The sequence below is a fragment of the Malania oleifera genome, chromosome 8 (assembly GCF_029873635.1).
Source record: "Malania oleifera isolate guangnan ecotype guangnan chromosome 8, ASM2987363v1, whole genome shotgun sequence".
NCBI lineage: Eukaryota > Viridiplantae > Streptophyta > Magnoliopsida > Santalales > Ximeniaceae > Malania > Malania oleifera.
In genome coordinates this window covers 30474928-30496841 of record NC_080424.1, presented here as the reverse complement: position 1 = coordinate 30496841, position 21914 = coordinate 30474928, and the positions used below count along the sequence as shown (strand labels likewise).

At 39.4% G+C, this 21914-nt stretch overlaps 1 protein-coding gene across 6 annotated transcripts in view; it reads left to right on the top strand.

Annotated features, from left to right (window-relative positions):
• LOC131162298 (uncharacterized) overlaps window positions 1-21914 on the top strand; it is a 73904-nt gene that overhangs the window by 11360 nt on the left and 40630 nt on the right. For 2 of the 6 annotated variants that reach the window (XM_058118613.1, XM_058118614.1), the window contains exon 7: window positions 13242-17726. In XM_058118613.1, coding sequence (XP_057974596.1) covers window positions 13242-17726 — 4485 coding nt within the window. Of the gene's footprint in view, window positions 1-9611; window positions 9728-13241; window positions 17727-21914 lie in introns of those variants that run through there. The other 4 variants (XM_058118617.1, XM_058118615.1, XM_058118616.1 and 1 more) reach the window with 4 other exon arrangements.

Below are 21914 nucleotides of genomic sequence, written 5' to 3'. Positions count from 1 at the left end.
TGAGATCAGATTTTTCTTTAAGCTTGGAACATATCTAACATCGGTCAAAATTTTAATGGTTCCATCTTGACATTTCAACTGTATTGAACTTATTCCAGTAGTTTTACACGTATTATCATTTCCTATAAAAACAACCCCACCATCTAATTTTTTAAAATTAGAAAACCATTCCCTATTGGGAAACATGTGATAGGAACAACCAGAATCCAAAATCCTCTCACCACAGTAATGTGTCGAAGGTGTTCCAATAAGAGAAAAACTGACCCGCTTCCATCACGCGTGGCTATATTGGCATTAGAATGTGTTTTGCCCTTATTCTTTTGATGCAATTTAGGGCAATCTTTCATCCAATTTCATTTCTCATGACAAAAGGCACATTTATCTTTAGCAGGTCTCCCTCGAGATTTATTCCTTCTTCCAGGTTTACGACTCTGAAAACATCCCCTTATTGTCAGTGTTTCTGCTATTGTTTTCTTATGGACCCTCTGATCCTTTTTTCTACATTCAGTACTAATTAATGCAGTACAAACATCATTAAAAGTAACTTTATCCTTCCCATATAATAAAGTGGTGGTGAGATGCTCATAATCATCAAGGAGAGAATTCAGTAACAATAAGGCCTTGTCCTCATCTTTGACCTTTTCATCCAAATTCAACAAATCTGCCAAAATTTTATTGAAAGCATTTATGTGGTCATTTATAGAAATTCCTGGTTGATATTGGAAGCAAAAAAATTTCTCTTTCAAATAGAGCCGATTTTTTTAAATGCTTGGTCATAAATGTATCTTCCAATGTCTTCCACAATTTCTTTGCAGATGTGTCCCTTATAACACAATATTTCTAATTTTTAGCGAGACACAAGCGAATTGTACCACATTCCTGACGATTAATATTTTCCCAATCTTTGTCGCCTATGTCCTCTGATTTATCATCCAGAGTAATATCTTATTCTTGCTGGTACAAGATGTCCATCACTTCACATTGCCACATACTAAAATTATTGGTACCATTAGATTTTTCCACCTCAAATCGAGCATTAGCTATCGTCTTTGAAGATGATGACAAAGCTGTTGGGGTTGTAATTTTTGCCATATTCCAAAACTATACCTCCAATAGCAAACCAACAGAACATTAGACCTAGGATGAATAATACTGTACTTATCCCAATTGTGTTTACTCTGTATATCCTATGAAATTCCACTTTGACCAGACCAACCTCCAGGGAGCGACTGGGCCACAATGGTTTCTGAGCATTCGCTTAGACAAGGTCTTTCTTAGACATAAAAAATGGAATCAAAGATCCTAACAGAGAAGAACCTACATATCGACACTATTCAACTTTACTTTGATACCAATTGTTGTGCCAGACACCCCACTTGTGCCAAACATCAATACTACAACTATTGCTATTGAATATATAATCAAAACTAAAGTAATGCAGAAACTAATAATAAAAGACAGCAATAAAGAATAACACAAGAATTTATGAGGTTCGGTACAAAATTACCTACGTCCTTGGGCACTGACGATCAATTTACTACTTCCAGAAAAATTACAACTTGGAAAAATTTCAAATTACCAATAATAATTAGAAATACCCTAGAGTACAAATACTATTTGCAACTCTACAAATTTGAGGCGTGATTACAAATGGTAAGGGAGGCTCTTTATAGCTTTAACCTAAAGTTCAATAAACATTTCCCACCAATGTGGGACAAAAACCAACAACTTCATTTTAAGAGAAGCCAAAGATAGACAGTTTACAATTCACTGGGTTTCCATTGCCTTGAAAAATTTGCTTTGCAATCCATGTTGCAACTTGCAAGAATTTTGGGGCATGTGTTAAAGCTTGATATACGTTGTTAGCCCACAACCTAAGAGCTTAAGATAAAAATGCTCATCTAACATAATATCAGAGCTGGTTAGCTAGAGGTCCTTGTTCTAGTCTCTTTGCCTGCGTTTAAATTATTGTATTCCTTGTTATTTATTGTGTTTTTATCTATCCACATGCACATGTAGGGGAGTGTTCCCAATTGACCTAATTCCACTGGGAGAGAAGGTTGTGTTTGTTTCAATGACTAAGGTTTAGAGGAGTGACTGCATTGAATATAGTGGATTGGATTGATTATGATAGTTATCTTGTCCCATGTTTGGATTGCCTTCTATAAAGGACAAGCTATTCATTCAAAAGACAGCTATCCTTGATGAAATATAGCAAAAAAAAAAAAAAAAAAAAAGAAAAAGAAAAAATGCGGCTTTTCAGTCCTCTATATTGCTTAGCCACGGCTAGCCTATATAGAGGGACTGACCAGCCTTATACCATGTCAATGAGCTTAGACTCTCCCTCTTGGCTAGTCCTATCCTAGACCTTTGTTGCACGGTTGCACCAAACATAGGCCAAGGGTGCTTAGTGTAGCCTAGCCTAACCAACCCTAAAAAGCAAATGCACCTTGAAATCCTAAACATTAGTAACTCAATAATTTATAACAAATACACTTATTAAGGAAAAATTTCTAAACATATCTGACCAGAAATAATGGAGAAGGCCTATTTGTTAGAATGACCCCCACCAATCTCTCTCTCTCTCTCCCCCTCTCCTTCTCCCTCCCTCCAGTATTTGATTTGCTTTGATAGGCTACACCAAAAGGCCCTAGATTCTCGTCAAAGGATCTACCTTAGTGTTGGGAAAGTAACAAGACAACTAGCACAGTGGATAAATCTTTCCCAAAAATTAAATCTGTGACGAGCAAAAATAACCAACCAACAATAATAATAAATCACACACCACAATAGGAACACCACGATTTTTAACGTGGAAAACCCCCTCCAATGTGAAGGGTAAAAACCATCAGGCCTATGAGACCCAATAAAATTTCTACTATAATAGAGGCAAAAATTACAGCAGTACAATCACAAAAAATGCTCACAAACTTAGAGCAAAAAGGATTCCCAAAAGAATCACGATAAAATAAGAATGAGCGGAAAGAAGTCACCTAAACGCAATTACTGTCAGTACTACAAAATCAGGTCCTCCAAAGCTCTGAAACAGATCTCCACCGTCTAGATCGAAGGTTGACAAATCCCGAACTTGCTCTCCAAATTTTAGCAAAATTGAATCACAAAAGACCTTCTGATTGTCAAGTTGATAAAGATGGCCGTGAGTGTTCTTCCCACACGCAGCAGCAACAGCTGCTGTTTTTTTTTTCTCTCTCTCTCTCTTTGGTGCGGCGTAGCACACACTGCCGCCTCCTCCTTTTAGTTGCCCTAATGGGCTTCAAGCACATGGGCCTCTCCTTTTTTATTTTTTTTACTTATGTGGGCTAGACCCAACAAATCTCCCCCTCTAGCCCATAAAAGGAAGGAGACATTCATTAAGATTATCAAACAATTTTGATACCAGCTGCCTCGGCGCACAACTCAAGCTTCACACAAGGCACCACCTTTGTCATCATATCAGCAGCATTCTTATTAGTGTGGATCTTCTCAAGTTGAAGCAACTTAGAATCCAAAACATCTTTAATCCAATGATATCTCACATCAATATGCTTTGATTTACCATGAAAGGTTGAATTCTTACTGAGATGAATAGCACTTTGGTTATCACAAAATAACACATACCTCTTCTGAGTGAATCCAAGTTCACAAACCAATTTCTTCATCCACAATAACTCTTTACATGCTTCAGTAGCTGCAATGAACTTAGCTTCTGTAGTGGACAAAGCAACACATATTTGCAACCTGGATTGCCAAGACACAACTCCCCCTGCAAAAGTAATCAAATAACCTGAAGTAGATTTCCTCGAGTTCGAATCTCCAGCCATGTCTGAATCTGTATAGCTAACCAAAACAAGTTTTTCAGAACCAAAACATAGTTTCAAATTAGCTGTACCACGGAGATGTTTCATAATCCATTTCACAGCATTCCAATGCTCTCTACCTGGATTAGAGAGAAATATACTAACTACACCAATTGCATGAGTTAAATCTGGCCTTGTGCAAACCATGACATACATTAAGCTACCAGCTGTAGATGCATATGGAACACTTTCCATGTCTCTCTTTTCTTCATCATTAGAAGGAGATTGTTTACTACTTAACTCGAAATGTGTAGCAAGAGGAGTACTTACCATTTGGGCTTTCTCCATATGAAACCGTTGAAGTACCTTCTCAATATACTTTTCCTGAGATAGCCATAACTTCTTAGCACTTCTGTCACGTGAGATTCTGATGCCAAGAATCTTTTCGCTGGTCCCAAGTCTTTCATGGCAAAAAACTTACTCAACTTGTGCTTTAACCTGTCAATTCTAGAAGCATCGTGACCAATAATGAACATGTCATCAACAGAAAGCAACAAAATAATGAAATCATCATTAGAGAATTTTTGAACAAATACACAATGGTCTGAAGTCGTCTTCCTATTCCCTTGTTGAACCATGACAGACTCGTACTTCTTATATCACTGTCTAGGAGCTTGTTTCAGGCCATACAAGCTCTTCTTCAATCTGCAAACATAATTCTCCTTACCTTTCACCACAAAACCCTCAGGCTGGTTCATATAAATTTCTTCCTCGAGATGGCCATGAAGGAAAGCAGTTTTCACATACATCTGCTCAACCTCTAAACCAAGACTAGCAGCCAAGCCCAAAACAACGCGGATTGACGACATTTTCACTACCGGTGAGAAAATCTCCCCAAAATCAATCCCCTTTTTCCGACTGAAGTCTTTGACAACTAATCTAGTTTTGTACTGTGGGAGTGAAGAGTTCTCTTCTCGTTTTAATCTACGGACCCACCGATTTTTCAAAGCTCTCTTACCTTTAGGTCATTTTACTAGCTCAAAAGTGTGATTGTCATGCAGAGATTTCATTTCATCTTCCATTGCACTAAACCATTGTTGCTTCTATTCACTTTCAATGGCTTCTTCATAACACTCTAGTTCTCCCTCATCAGTTAGATGAACATACTCATTTATGGGATATCTCGTGGTGGGTTGTCGGTCTCTGGTAGACCTCCTGAGTGAAGCTATAGGTGGTTCAATAGTTGAAGTACCTTCCTTATCAACAGTTTCATGATCTTTCACCACATGATCATTCTGAACATCTGCCTTTGTATCATACTGATTGCCAATCTCAACTATATTAGGAAAATTTTCAGAAGGAATCGGATCCAAGTCAACTGAGCCATCAATATCCTAAAATTGAGAATTTTTTGTCTTGCCAATGTCTTCAATGGTTTGATCCTCCATGAAGACTACATCACGACTTCTCACAAGTTTCTTTTCCATTGGATCATAAAACCTGTAGCCAAACTCATCCTGACCATACCCAATAAAAATGCACTACCTTGCCTTGACATCTAACTTGGACCTTTCATCTTTAGGCACATGAGCAAAGACTTTGTAGCCAAACACACGTAGATGGTCATAGGAAACATCCTTCCTATACCAGATTCTGTTAGGGACATCAGTCTGCAGTGCAACAATGGGAGACAAGTTAATTACATAAGCAACAGTTTATAATGCCTCACCCCAAAATGATCCAGGTAGTTTTGCTTCTGAAAGCAAACATCTGACTTTTTCTACCAGTGTTCTGTTCATCCTTTCTGCCAAACCATTCAACTGAGGAGTCTTAGGAGGCGTCTTCTTATGTCGGATGCCCCGATGTCTACAGTACACATCAAATGGACCACAATACTCACCACCATTATCAGTGCGAATACATTTTATCTTCTTTCCTATTTCTCTCTCAACTAAAGCCTAAAAATCTTTAAACATATCAAGCACCTGATCTTTGGATTTCAAAGCATAAACTCAAAGCTTTCTTGAATGATCATCAATAAAAGTAACAAAATAAAGTGCACCACGAAGTGTCCTTACCTTCATTGGGCCACAAATATCTGAATGAATCAACTCAAGTAACTTTGTTTTTCTGGAAGGAGGATGACTTTTAAATGAAACCCTTTTCTGCTTCTCAGCTAAACAATGAACACATCTTTTTAGTTTTGCACCATTTAAGCCTGACAGTAAATTCTTATTGGCCAAGCAATCGAGTCCTTTCTCACTTATGTGATTGAGTTGCTTTTGCCATAACTCTGATGTGATATCGCTATCAACTGCATTCATATAATTCAAGCAAATAGAAGCATTTATAAAATATAAATTAGAAAATTTGTTACTTCGAGCCGCAATAAAATTTATTCTAGTAAGTCTCCATTGTCCATTACCAAAGAAGTTGCAATATCCATCATCATCAAGTGTTCCAACAGAGATCAAATGCAGATGAACACTAGGAGCATGCTTGACATTATTGAGTATTAATTCTATTCCATTGTTGGTCTTTAAGCAAACAGTTCCAGTGCCATCTATCAGTACCACAACATCGTTTCCCATCTTCAAAACTCCAAAGTCACTAAAAGTATATGAACTGAAGAAATCCTTCCTTGATGTCATGTGAAAAGAGGAACCACTATCAACCACCCAACTAATTTCATTACAGACAACACTAATTACATTGTCGTCATAAGCAAGAACCAAATCATCTCCAACAGTAGTGGCAACACGATCATTATTATCTTGATTATTCTTTTCTTGCTTGTCACTGTTACTTTTATTTTCTCTCTTCCACTTGTAACAATATTTCTTGATATGACCATTTTTACCACAATAATGATACTCAAGATTTTTAAATCTTGACCTTGACTTGCTTCTACTTTTACTTCTACCCTTTTTATTTTTGTATCGGCTTCTCCCCTTATCTTCTGTAACAAGTACCTGAGTATTATCTGTACCCATTTCTTTCCTTCTAATCTCTTCATTAAACAAGCTATTTTTAACAAACGAGAGGGTCAACACACCATTTGGGGCTGAGTTGCTAAGAGATACTACAAGAGTCTCCCAACTATCTAGCAAAGAACTTAATAGCAACAAAGCTTGTAGTTCATCTAAAATTATCTTTATTGTGGTTAATTGGTTTACCAAATTCTGGAAATCGTTCAAATGCTCAGTAACAGATTTTTCTTCTCTAAGCTTCAAATTTTCAAGCTTTCTAATTGCAAATGCTTTGTTGTGAGCAATCTTTCTCTCATAAAGACTCTCCAACTTCTTCCAAAGTATTTGAACATCCGTCTCTTGAGCCACATGATGAAAAACACTATTATCCCTCACTGTTTGTTTTTGCCAACTACTTTCCTATGCATTTTCTTCCAGTCAGCTTCAGTTTGTTTTTCCGGCTTATCGCTGCCCAACTCAATTAGATCAAATAAATCCTTACAATAAAGAATATCCTCCATCTTTGGTTTCCAAATTGAATAATTTGAAGCTATGAGCTTGCACATAATACCTACGTTTTCTTCCATATTTTATATGAACCAAGTTCTGTTACCACTTGTTGGGAAAGTAATGAGACAACTAGCACAGTGGATATATCTTTCCCGAAAATTAAATCTATGATGAGCAAAAATAACCAACTAACAATAATAATAAATCACACACCACAATAGGAACACCACGATTTTAACGTGGAAAAATCCCTCCAATGTGAAGGGTAAAAACCGCGGGGCCTATGAGACCCAATAAAATTTCCACTATAATAGAGGCAAAAATTACAGTAGTACAATCACCAAAATTGCTCACAAACTTAGAGCAAAAAGGATTCCCAAAAGAATCACAATAAAATAAGAATGAGCGGAAAGAAGTCACCCGAACGCAGTTACTGTTAGTACTACAAAATCAGGTCCTCCAAAGCTCTGAAATAGATCTCCTGAAAGAAGAAGCAATTGAATAATTTCTTCATTGATTTGCTCATATGTACATCTCAATATATAATACGATTACCTATTCTAAACAAGGAAACAATTTTGTTACTGAATAATATCAAATCCCCCATATCAACCTACTTCCCTAATTTGTATATTATTTACAATGATACTCGGGATTGAGATTTTAACACTCCCCCTCAAGTTGGATCATAAATATTAATCATCTCCTACTTGCTAATAAGATCATCAAAGCTTTGTCGTTCCAACCCTTTAATGAGAATATCTGCAGTTTGTTCCTTGGTTGGTACATAAGTCATACATATAATTCCTTCTTCAATTTTCTCTTTTATGAAGTGTCTGTCTACTTCCACATGTTTAGTCCTGTCGTGTTGAACTGGATTGAGAGAAATGTTGATAGTTGCCTTATTGTCACTGTAGAGTTTGATAGGAAAGTTCACTGGGACCTGTAATTCCTCCAAGAGTTTTCGTAGCCACAATCCTTCACATATCCCTTGAGCGACTGCCCTGAATTCAGCTTCAGCACTATTACGAGCCACCACATTCTATTTTTTGCTTCTCCAAGTTACTAGATTTTCCCAGACAAATGTACGATAACCTGTGGTGGATCTTCTATCTTCCATTGATCCTGCTCAATCTGCATCTGTAAAGATCTCTACTTCCTTGCTTTCACATTTCTTAAAGAAGAGTCCTGTTCCCGGGGATCCCTTGAGATAACTAAGGATCTTGTATACAACATCTAAGTGAACTTCTTTTGGTGAATGCATGTGTTGACTTACTACACTGACTGCAAATGCAATATTTGGTCTAGTATGTGATTGGTAGATTAGCTTGCCAACCAATCTCTGATACCTCTCCTTTTCTACTGGTTTTCCACAATCTTCAACCCTCTTTACTGTTTCCATCAAGGTTTCACTGGGTTTGCATCCTAGCATGCCAGTTTCAACTAGGAGGTCAGTAACATACTTTCGTTGAGAAACACTAATTCCCTTTTTTGTTCTTGCCACTTCCATGCCCAAGAAATACCGCATCTGTCCCAAGTCTTTAACTTCAAATTCAGCAGCTAGAACCTTCTTCAATCTCTCCATTTCTACAGTATCATCACTAGTAAGGATTATATCATCAACATACACTATTAGAATTGTTCTCTTACCTCCTTCAGACTGTTGGAAGAATAGTGTATGGTTTGATTGTCCTTGTCGATAACCTTGATTCTTTAGTACCTTTGTGAATCTGTCGAACCACGCTCTAAGAGATTGTTTGAGACCATATAAGGATTTCTTGAGTTTACACACTCTGTTTTCCTCACCTATTTCATTGAATCCTGGTGGTATAGTCATGTATACTTCCTCTTCTAATTCTCCATTTAAGAAAGCATTTTTAATATCAAGTTGTTGTAGTGGCCAATCTAAATTGGCTGCCAAGGACAAGAGAACCCGAACTGTATTTAAGTTTGCCACTAGTGCAAATGTTTCAGTATAGTCAATGCCGTAAGTCTGAGTAAAACCTTTTGCAACAAGTTTGGATTTATATCTTTCAACTGTTCCATCAGATTTATATTTCACTGTGAATACCCATTTACAATCCACTGGCTTCTTCCCTTTTGGTAGATTTGTCAACTTCCAAGTTCCATTTTTTTCTAGGGCTCACATTTCTTCCATAACTACCTCTCTCCATTTCGGTATTTCTAGAGCTTCCTGAATGTTCTTTAGCACTTTCATCCTGTCAGGGTTAGAGACAAACGCATGATATCCTGTAGACAAACTTTTATAAGACATGTATTTAGACCAAGGGTATTGGGTACATGACCTGGTTTGTTTTCTGATTGCAATAGGTAAATTGATATCATCGGGTGCAGGGTTATTAGAGGAAGACTCAATTACCAGATCGGGATTGGGCATGGGCACATGGTTATTCGGAGCCATCACCGGTTCCAACGCTCTTGGTGCCTCAGGTATGAGATTCTCTCTTTCCTTTGTTTTCGGCTTTCTTGAGTAAACAAGTATGTTTGCGTTGTTTTGCTCTCCTGTATCTCCCCTTGAGGGTAAGTGTTTTGTTGTATTTGGCAAGTCAGGAAGTAATGCAATGGAAGGCTCGATAGATGGGATAGACGGGTCAGGGAATGGAGAGAATGACGCAGATTCAGTAGCAAAGAGGTCAAAGAACCGATCTTCACTCCATTTCTCCCCCTGAAGAGAGGGCTTTGGGAAATAAGGAGTGGTTTCAAAGAAAGTGACATCAAGACTAACGAACAGTCGTTTTGAGACCGGATCATAGCATTTGTAGCCTTTCTGGGTTGGTAAATAACCAAGGAAGACACATTTAACAGCACGAAGATCCAATTTATCGCGATGGTGTGCATGAACATGAACAACAGCAGTACAACCAAAGAATTTCAGCGGGAGATTGGAGGGGAGTCGAGAGGTAGGAAAGTGTTCCTGGAATTTCTGAAGAGGGGTGACAAATGAAGTGCTCGACTTGGCATTCGATTAATGAGATGTGTGGCTGTCAAGATGACATCGCCCCAAAAATAATGTTTCATGTTGGTAGTAAACATTAATGCCCAGGTTACTTCAAGTATATGTCTATTTTTTCGTTCAGCAACCCCATTTTGTTAAGGGGTATCCACACAAGAACTTTGTTAAACAATCCCATTATCTTGAAGATAAGCTCCCAGGATAGTATTAAAATATTTTGTACCATTATCAGTACGTAAAATCTGAATATGAGTCTGGAACTGTGCATGAATCATGGAATGGAAACTAATGAAAATGGAGCGGACTTCAGTTTTGTCTTTCAGTAAGTAGACCCGACAAAGACGAGTATGGTCATCAATAAAGGTAACAAACCATTTTTTATTGGTGCGATTGAGGGAACGTGAGGGACCCCATACATCACTGTGAAACATAGTAAATGAGCGAGATGGTTTGTATATGGATGATGGGAAAGAAGTACGACGATGTTTGGCAAGCTCACACACTTCACATTGAAATTCAGAAGCCATTTTATTTGAACAAATAGATGGAAACAAACGTTTTAAATATTGAAAACTAGGATGACCCATCCTTGAATGCCATAACAAAAGTTCACTATTTCTAGAAGTAGATGCGGAATCACAAATTGCAGTATTATATAGTTCACTCAAACTTGCCTCCGCAAAGTAGTAGAGTCCCTCATATGCTTTAGTAGTGCCAATCGTCTTCCCCGATGATAGGTCTTGAAAAACACAATGAGAGGAAACAAATTTAGCAGAACAATTTGAGTCTTTTGTTAACTGACTGATGGATAACAGGTTGCAAGATAACTTGGGAACATGTAGGACAGATTGTAAAGTTAGAGAATAAGATATGCGAATACTTCCTTTTCCAGCAATTGGTGAGAGAGAGCCATCTGCAATTTTTACCCTCAAATTCCCGGCATATGGAGAGTAGGATGAAAAACATTGATAAGACCTAGTCATATGATCGGATGCACCTGAATCAATTATCCATGGAGATTTGTAACAGGATGTAGTAGTTAAAGCTGACAAATAATTACGTCGGTGAGCTAGGGAACCAGAGGAAGACTGACGCGATGTTTGAATGGACGAAATCATCTTATATAACTGATCCAATTGTTCAGGATTGAATGCACTACTGGGAGAGGTATTGGTGTTTTCTCCTTGTAATCTTTCAGTTGATCCGTTAGTGCTGGCCTGGTACCCACGATTTTTTTGGTATTGTCTCGGCTTCCAATCTGCCGGTTTTCCATGAATCTCCCAGCAGGTATTTTTTAAATGACTTGTTTTTCGGCAATGTTCGCACCACAATTTACCTTTTTATGGTCGTTGACTAGGTCCCCTTGGACCTTTTGATACAAGGGCTGAAACATCTGGCCCAGTGTGTCCAGCGAGCCCATCTAATTTTTGGGTGGATACGGGTACGGTGAGGTCCAGCCCAGCACATTCATTTTGAGGCCTCAACATCACACGCCTCCTGTTCTCCTCCCTCCTGACTTTTGTGAAGACCTCTCGGGTTGAAGGAAGAGGTCGCCGGCCAAGGATCCTTCCCCTCACGTCCTCGAGCTCTCGATTCAGGCCGACAAGGAACTCGAAGACCCTCTCATTTTCGAGCCTCCTTCGGTATCGTGTGCTGTCGCCGGAGCACTCCCACTCCTCGTCGATGCTCAAATCGAGCTCCTGCCAGAGATGGGTCATCTCCATGAAATACTCGGTAACGCCTCTTTCACCTTGCCTCATCTGCCACAATCGGGTCTTGATGTCGAAGATTTGCGAGTAGTTTTCAACGTCGGAGTATGTCTCACGTACGGCTTCCCAGACTTCCTTCGCCGTTGGCAAGAACAAGTAGACTTTTCCAATTGATGGCTGCATCGAGTTGACGAGCCAAGCTGTGACCATGGAGTTTTTGGACCTCCATCTTTGCAAAGCTACAGCGTCGGTAGGGTCTGGCTTCCTCCTTTCACCGGTAAGATAACCTAGCTTCCCTTTTCCCTCAATCACCAATTTCATGGATTGAGCTCATTCAGGAAAATTTTTTCCGTTTAATTTTTCCAATGAGAGTGGAAAGGCTGTGTTATCCAGCCCATTCAAACCCCCAACGGATGTGGCCTCTGAGTCACCGTTGATATTTGCAGAAGAGGTAGAGCCTCTGCTGTTGGCGGTGCTGTTAGCCATCGTTTAGCTACGGTTGAGAAAACCTAGCTCTGATACCATGAAAGAAGAAGCAATTGAATAATTTCTTCATTGATTTGCTCATATGTACATCCTAATATATAATACGATTACCTATTCTAAACAAGGAAACAATTTCCTTACTGAATAATATCAAATCCCCCATATCAACCTACTTCCCTAATTTGTGTATTATTTACAATGATACTCGGGATTGGGATTTTAACATCTCCACTGTCCAGATCGAAGGTCAACAAATCCCGAACGTGCTCCCCAAATTTTAGCAAAATTGAATCACAAAAGACCTTCTGATCGTCGTGTTGATGAAGATGGCCATGAGTGTTCTTTCCCACACACAGCAGCAACGGCTATGTTTTTTTTTTTCCCTCTCTAGTGCGGCGCAGCACACACTGCTGCCTCCTCCTTTTAGTTGCCCTAATGAGGTTCAAGCACATGGGCCTCTTTTTTTTTTTGTTATTTACTTATGTGGGCTGGACCCAACACTTAGCAGGGGATACATCATGGGTTTTTATGAATGTGTCCAAATTGTATAAAGTTACGGACTTCCTGGAAAACTGGTTTAGGGTTTTCCAGTCTTTGAATTTATCAATGTAATTTTGCCTTTTTTTTTTTATTGGAGAATATTAATTTCTAAGTTTCTATTGTGTAATACTGTTCATATTTTTGAGTGGAAATTTTTTCGCACTGTCTAAATTGTACAAGATGACATATTTAGTGTTCTTAATTGTCATCTAATCAAGTGATACTTTATATTGTTTGTTTTCTTTCCTCAATATAGGTCAATGCAAGAGTTAGATTCAGACCAGGATCTAAAGAACTTCCTGCACTCGAAGAAGAGGCAGGCCTGACTGAGTCCACTGACTCTGCTGTTGGATTTGATGGCTCATCCAATACTTCAGAAAGTTTATATGCTGAAAAGCACGAGATATCCAGTGCACATAATATTGACAGCCTTCAGAATACAGTCTCTGGTGATTTAGGTGGACATTCCCTTAATCAAAGTCCTCAAACAGAGAAAGGTGATCTGTCTGATCATCAGCTTCATGGCTGGGGTTCAGACTATTCCATGGATAATGACTTGGCAAGTGCTTATGAAGAGAACATTAGACTTAAAAGTAGCTTGGAAGTGGCTGAGTCATCTATTTCTGAGCTTAAGCTGGAAGTGGACTCCTTACAAAGTCATACCAATGAAATGGGGATTGAGACACAAAAGTTTGCAGAACAAATGGCTGCTGAGGTTGCTTCAGGAGAAGAACTTGCAAAAGAGGTTTCTTTGCTGAAATCAGAGTATTCAAAGTTCAAAGATGACATTGAGCTGCTTAAGCATTCTAAATTAAGCCCTCTACTTTCTAGCAGCGAAACTATTTCAGCATACCAGGATCACTTATTTCAAGATTTACAATTCAGAGGGCTAAAGGGGCTTCTGATTATTGAGGATAAGTTAAAAGAGCTTCAAGACAAGGCTGGATTTCATCAAGGGGACTTTGGGTTTCTTCATCCAGACTTTGAGGCACTATTTGGTGTTCTGCAGGATCTCAAACAAGGAACTGGACAGACGCTTTCTCTGCTGAAGACGTCACAGTCAGAAAAAGCAAATGGAAAGGAGATCAGCGAAACAGGTTTACATAAAAATGAAAAATTTTTATCAGGAGCTGGATTTGGTACAGACTTGTATGAGCCAGAAGGCATGCTTCATTGCTTTAGCATCCCTGGCCTGGTTTCTCATGAACCTGGTTCCAGAGATGCCAGTGATGCAATGAAGGGCAAAATCTTTGAACTTGTAAGGGAGTTAGATGAGTCCAAAGCTGAAAAGGAAAGCCTGGCTAGAAAAATGGACCAGATGGAGTGCTACTATGAGGCTCTTGTTCAAGAGCTTGAGGAAAATCAGAAGCAAATGCTGGCAGAGTTGCAGAATCTCAGAAATGAGCATTCCACTTGCCTTTACACAATTTCATCTACTAAGGATCAGATGGAAACCATGCACCAAGAAATGAGTGAACATATCTTAAGATATGCTGAGGATAGGCAAGAATTGGAATCTCTCAACAAGGAGCTTGAAACAAGAGCTGTTGCTTCTGAAGCAACACTCAAAAGGGCACGCTTGAATTACTCAATAGCAGTGGATCAGTTACAGAAGGACCTTGAGCTGCTTTCTTTCCAGGTTTTGTCTATGTTTGAGACTAATGAGAGCCTCATTAGACAGACTCACGCAGAAGCTTTACAACCATGCTTTCAAGGGTGCCCAAACATGGCACAGAATCGTAAGATGGATTTAAAGGATTCTGACACTGCTGCACTCTTGAAGTGTCAGAATCAAAATGCAGTGGCAAGGAAACAATCTTTAGGAAGTGATATGCTTTTAGAGGACTTGAAAATGTCCATCCACTTGCAGGAAGAGCTTTACCGGAAAGTTGAAGAAGAATTGTGCGAAATGCATGTGGTGAATGTGCACTTGGATGTGTTCTCAAAGACTCTACAAGGAACTCTGGTTGAAGCTGCAGGTGATATTAGATGTATGAAAGAAAAACTGGATGAACTTACGCAAAAACTGGAGCTCTCATACAAATCTGAGGAGTTGTTGATGCTAAGGCTGCAGAATGCCATGGATGACATTCACTCCTTGAATGAACACCAGGCCAATTGTATTGCTAGGTCCAATGATATAGCTCTCCAAAATCAAAAATTGGAAGCAAAACTAGGAAATGTCACAAGGGAAAATTGTCTTCTTAGACAGAAAATTACAGAATCGGAAGCCTTGATGCAGGCTTGTGCTGCTGACAAAACAGAGTTGGAAAATTTATTGAAACAAGAAAGTCTAAGAAATGGCACTTTTCAAAATGAAATTTCCTCTTTGGAGGAAGAATTGGACACTGTAAAAACTGAATTTGATGACATGGCTTCTGCGAAAGAAAATCTGCAAAAGATTCTCAACTTTTTGCAAGATAAGTTGGAAAATCTCTTGGAATCTTATGACGAAAGGCCAAACAAAGAATCTCTCTGGAGTAAATCCGTGTCTCAGAACTTGGAGTTAATGGACTTCATGGCTGTTGTCTCGCAGTTAGAGGAGCTTCAACAAAGCACCAGAGGAAATATTCTTCAGCTCTTGGATGAGAAGAAAGATCTGGAGATGGAGAGAGACATTGCTCAAGCATCCCTAAGCACTGGAAAATCAGAAATTCTGATCATTAGGCAGACATTTGAGCATGATATGCAGGAGATGATGAATAAATTAAATGCATCCAATGCTCTTGTGCAAAAGTTGCAGTTGGAACTAGAGGCTATGGCTAACAGACTCGAGGTTAGATCTGAAGCTGAAGAAAAATATGTGCATCAGAACACACAGCTTTTCTCTGATCTTGCTTATTTTAAATTTCAGCTGGAACAGGTTACCTCTAAGAACAAAGACCTTGCTCAAGAAATCTCAGCTCTGGAGACTGTAACTGAGGAACTTGGTAGGAGTAAGTTGACAATAGCAGAATTTACACAAGAAAACCAAGTTCTGATGGCATCTTTACAGGATAAAACTGAGGAATCTGTCAAGCTGGCATTGGAAGTTAATAATTTAAAAGAAAGTTTGAGATGTCTGCAGGATGATTTGCATGTTGAGAGAGAAAACAGAGGTAATCTAGAGGGTTTAGTTACAGAATTTACTCACAAGTTGAGTGAGAAACATGATCAGTTGCTCCATTTTGACCAACAGAAAACTGAATTGGTCCGTTTCAAACAAATGGCATCAGATTTAGAAATAGAGAAATCGAGATTCTGTGACCTTTTGAAGCACTATGAGGATCGCCTGCAACAGGTTCATGAAGAATCTTCTTCTATTACTGGTCTGGAAAGTCAGTTATCTGATATGCATGAACTTTTTATAGCTGCTGATGTTCAAATCATCTTCACCATGCTTCAGTATGAGGCCCAGTTTGAGGAGCTTGTTCAGAAATTTCAGTCTTCAAATAGGAACCTCAGGGAGCTTCACAAGCAGCATATTGATGTACAAAATAGACTAAATCTCTGTCTTGTTAGTGAAGAGAGGTACGTTGAAGAAAATACAAGATTGTCTTTGACTCTTGAATCCCTGAGCTCTGATTTAGATGCCTTTTTTACACAGAACAGAGTCCTTCTGGATACGAACAGCCTCATGAAGGCTGAACTTGAGGAGTACAAGAATCAAGCTTCAGCTATGGAGGTCAGATTTTTGGAGGATAAAAATTTACATGCTATTGAGCTTGAGCAACTGAATCACATGCTAAAAAGTTTTCAGGAAGAGATTGACAATCTGACAATCTCCAACGTTGAACTGGAAACTAAAGGTATAGTTCTTGAAGCCAAACTGGATGAACAGCGTGCTCAGTTAACCTCGCAAGAAGAATGTGACAATAAGTTAGTGATGCTGCAGAATCAGTGCAACGAGCTTACCCGCAGGCTCTCCGAACAGATTTTGAAGACGGAAGAGTTTAAGAATTTGTCCATCCATTTAAAGGGGCTTAAGGACAAGTCTGATGCTGAGTGCCTTCAGGCTCGTGAGAGAAGGGAACCTGAAGGTCCATCAGTTGCAATGCAAGACTCCTTAAGAATTGCCTTCATTAAAGAACAGTATGAAACAAAGCTCCAAGAACTGAGACACCAACTTTCTATTTCCAAAAAGCATGGTGAGGAGATGCTGTGGAAATTACAAGATGCCATTAATGAACTTGAGAGCAGAAAGAAATCAGAGGCTTCTCACTTGAAGAAGAATGAAGATCTATCACTAAAGATCTTAGAATTAGAGGCTGAGTTACAGTCAGTGCTTTCTGAGAAGCGTGAAAAAATCAAAGCTTTTGACCAGATAAAGGCTGAATTAGAATGCTTATTGATAAGTCTGGAATGCTGTAAGGAAGAAAAACAGAAGGTTGAAGCTTCTCTGCAAGAATGCAATGATGAAAAGTCTAAAATTACAGTTGAACTTAATTTGATGAAAAAACTGCTGGACCATTCCATGTCTTCTGTGAACGTTCAGAAGGAAGGAAATGATGGATCACAAGAAGTGCAGCTCATGTCTGGTGAACTGTTTACAGGAAAGGGTTATCAGAAAAATCCAGTTGTAAGTACACCTAGCCATGGAATAATAACTATGAATGTGGATTCTGGGAATTGTTTAAAAGGAAGCCCATCTAAGTGCTTGGATCAAGACAGATCAATGAACTGTGAAGAGGTAGATGAGTGCTCAACCGCCAATAGTGAAGATGTACATCCAAACAAGTTCGACAGTATGCAGCCTGTGCAGGTATACTTACCTTTTGTTGGGATTTTTCTTCATCGTCTTCTTCTTTGAGTTGGGTTAATTGATATTGTCTTCCAGTTGGGTTAATTGATATTGTAGGAGTGCATACATGTAGGAAATATGGTGGTGCATAGCATAGTGAAATTCATATGAGCTTAATTACACTGTTATATTGGTTATCTGGAAATGAAAATCTAATATTTGGTATTCCTAGAATACATATTGTATTTTGATAGCTTAAAAAAATAATTAGGGCGCGCTTGTCTATGTATATGCCTGTTTAATTTGTGAGCGTGTAAAACATTCTCATTTCCCTTCCCTAGTTTATTTGGGAATGGGTGGAATTGCTTTTCTGCAGAACGGAGTGGATATCTCTGTGGTATCACCCACCACAATCGCTAGCATGAGCACCACTAATAAACCTGTTTCGTTTGTGGGCATGTGAAACATTCCCACTCCCCTCCACAAGTTTATTTGGGCATGGTTGTGGAATTGCAGTTCTGCAGAATGGAGTGGATATCTCTGTGGTGCCACCCACAATGATCACTAGCATGAGCAACACTAATAGCAGCCTTCGTCACTGCTACCATTTGTTCAACGCTGCCACCAGACCACCATTACTAAATAGCTGCTGCTGTGGCCATGGCTGCCATGACTGCCATATCATCTCTGCTGCCAACATTACTAGTATGAATAAATCCCCACCAGTACTGAACTACAGTCAAGTCAATCACCAAATACCACCCTAACAGCCTCCATGTTGTGATATGGAAGGGATAAATATGAAGCACAGCGGAATAAATAGAACAAGTAAATGAAACACAATCAGAAAATGATAAATAGCAAGAACAACAACAAGATTTACGTGGTTCGGCAAAGCCTACATTCATGGAAGCAATGGCACACGAATTTCACTATGGAAATCTCAAAGTACACAATATACTTCTCAAAATGATCACACACACTCAATACATGCCCATAATGACATATATAACAGTGTTTCAGAAGTTTTCCTCCGATTACCCAACCACCCCAACATTCAAATTCAAAATTTAAAAAACTGCTCGTAGCCCAGAACTTCTCGTCGATGATAATAGGGGATTCGTCGACGAGATCAAGAAGAACACTCGTCAACGAGAATAGGGCATTCGTCGATGAGCCCATTTTCTGCTCTCGGTATCTCAGGATCTCTGAATTTTTCTTTCTCTGGATCTCATCGACGAGTACAGGACACTCGTCGACAAGTCTTTTGCTGCCACTTAGGAACACTTCAAAAATTCACGTTTTTCTTCCTTTGTTTGTGAATCCCACTAAGTATAAGAGCCACACACAAATATAACAATCTCCACCTTGACGATTATACGTCTCTAGGAGAATCCTGAAAAACATATCTAATTGCTCTACCTTGAATTTGAACCGCTCGGTTGGGTTTATTTCCCTACTATCAATTGGAGACATGGAGTAAGTCCAAGTAATACTTGAACTTCTCAGAAGTAACTGATTTAGTCAGAATATCCGCTGTATTTTCAAACGTGTGAACTTTCTTTAACACAAGCTCATCCGAAGCAATCAATTCCCGAATTCTGTGGAATCTCACATCAATGTGCTTGGTTCTAGCATGGTATATCTAATTCTTCGCCAAATAAATGACACTTTGACTATCACAATGCAGCACCACTCCATCTTGTTGTAACCCCAGCTCTTTGACTAAACCAGTAAGCCATAAGGCTTCCTTTGTAGCTTCAGCAGCTGCCATATATTCCGCCTTAGTCGTGGATAATGCTACCAGAGACCGTACTATGGTTCTCCAACATACCGGTCCTCCTACAAGGGTAAACACATATCCCGTTGTAGACCTTCTGTCTTCCATATCTCCAGCATAATCAGCATATACAAATCCCATAACTAAAGGACAACCCTGTTGCTTTCCGAACATGATGCCATATCCTAATGTACTTCGTAAGTATCCGAGTATCTATTTGACGACCTCCCAATACTGCCTTCTTGGATTAGAGAGAAACTTACTTACCACACTCACCGCATGAGCCAAATTTGGCCTCGTACACACCATGGCATACGTTAAACTCCCCACAGCACTAGCATAGGGGACCTTTGTCATGTCCCAGATTTCCTCATCCGCACTTGGGCAACCTGCAGTAGACAACTTAAAATGATTCGCTAAAGGTGTACACACCGGTCTTGCATCAGCCATGCTAAACCTCTCTAACACCTTCTGTACATAACCGCCTTGATATGGCCATAATCTCCCTGCAGTTCTGTCACGGCGAATCTCCATCCCAAGTATTTTCTTGACCGAGCGAAGATCCTTCATGTCAAATTCCTTATACAATAGGTCCTTTAATTGATTCACCTCAGTTAAATCTTTTGTAGTTATCAACATATCATCGACGTACAATAACAAGAAAATAAGAGAATCATCCTCAAGCTTGTTCACATATACGCAACAGTCATACTCACACCTTTTGTAGCCAATCTTGATCATGTAAGAATCAAACCATTTATACCATTGCCTTGGAGACTGTTTCAGCCCATAAAGAGATTTCTTCAACATGCAAACTAAATTTTCTTTTCCCGGTTCAATGGATCGCTCTGGATGTACCATGTAGATTTGTTCCTCCAAGTCACTGTGAAGAAACGCCGTCTTCACATCCATTTGTTCCAAATGAAAATCATAATGGGCTACCAACCCCACCACAATTTTGATAGAAGTATGTCGGACTAGTGGAGGAAAAATCTCATCATAATCTATTCCCTTCTTCCGTGAGTATCCTTTTGCTACTAATCGCGCCTTGAATTTCTCTCCTTCCTTTTCTGGAATTGCCTCATTCTTCCTATATACCCATTTGCAACCTATCGATGTCTTCCCATCTGGAAGCTCCACCAAATCCCAAGTTTGGTTCTTATCTAGTGATTCCATCTCCTCAATCATCGCATCCATCCACCTATCTTTCTCTTGGCCATGCACTGCCTCTTGAAATGTAGTTGGATCGTTGCAACTAGTAACGAAAGCATAAGATACTAACTCTTCAAATCCATACCTTGGTAGAGACTTGATAGTGCGTATGGATCTCCATATAGGAATATCGTTGACTTGTTGGTTTCCCGAGCTAGAGCTCCCTGCAACCATAGGACCATGATGATCATTGTTGTTGCTCTGAGTTTCCAACTCCACTTGTACAACATGTTCATCACTGCTTCAGCTTTCTGGCTCATGTTTCTGTTCATCACACTCTTGAGTATGCTTCACCATGGCCTTCTCATCAAAGACTACATCCCTACTGATCACCACCTTGTTTGCCACTGGGTCCCATAGCTTATACCCCATCACACCCTCTAGATATCCCAAAAAAATGCAACGATGAGACTTTGGGTTAAGCTTAGACCTCTCTTCACTAGATACGTGAACATAGGCTGGACACCCGAATTCCTTCAATCCGGAGTAGTCTACTGCATTTCCCGTCCAAACTTCTTCTACCACTCTACTCTCTAGTGACGCCCTTGGTGATCGGTTTATCAGAAAACAAGCCATACTCACTGTCTCAACCCAGAAGTTCTTCGGTAGTCCTGCATTTAATCTGAGACACCGAGCTCTTTCAGAAAGAGTCTGATTCATCCGGTTTGCCACACCATTTTGCTGAGGTGCCTGACGAACTGTAAAGTGTCTCTTGATGCCCTGCTCTACACAAAACTTCATAAATCGAGAATCAGTGTACTCGATCCCATTATCCGACCTTAAGTATTTGATTCTCCTTCCTGTCAAGTTTTCCACTTCAGCCTTCCAAATCTTAAACTTGGCAAACTTATCTGATTTGTGACGTATGAAGTAAACGCAGACCTTCCGTGAGTAATCATCAATGAAACTCACATATTACACATGTCCACCATTTGATGCAACTCTAACCAAGTCCCAAACATCTGAATGCACATAATCAAGAATACCCTTTGTCTTGTATATAGCTGATTTGAACCTTGCCTTGTTCTATTTTCCAAGAACACAAATCTTGCAAAATTCTAGTTGGCATGATTTTAAGCCCTTCAACAATTTCCTCTTGTGTAGTTCTTTCATGCCGTGTTCCCCCATATGCCCAAGGCGCATATGCCACAAGATGGTCTCATCTGATTCAGCATCTATGGCTGCAACTCGACCTACAATGGTAGTTCCCAGCAATG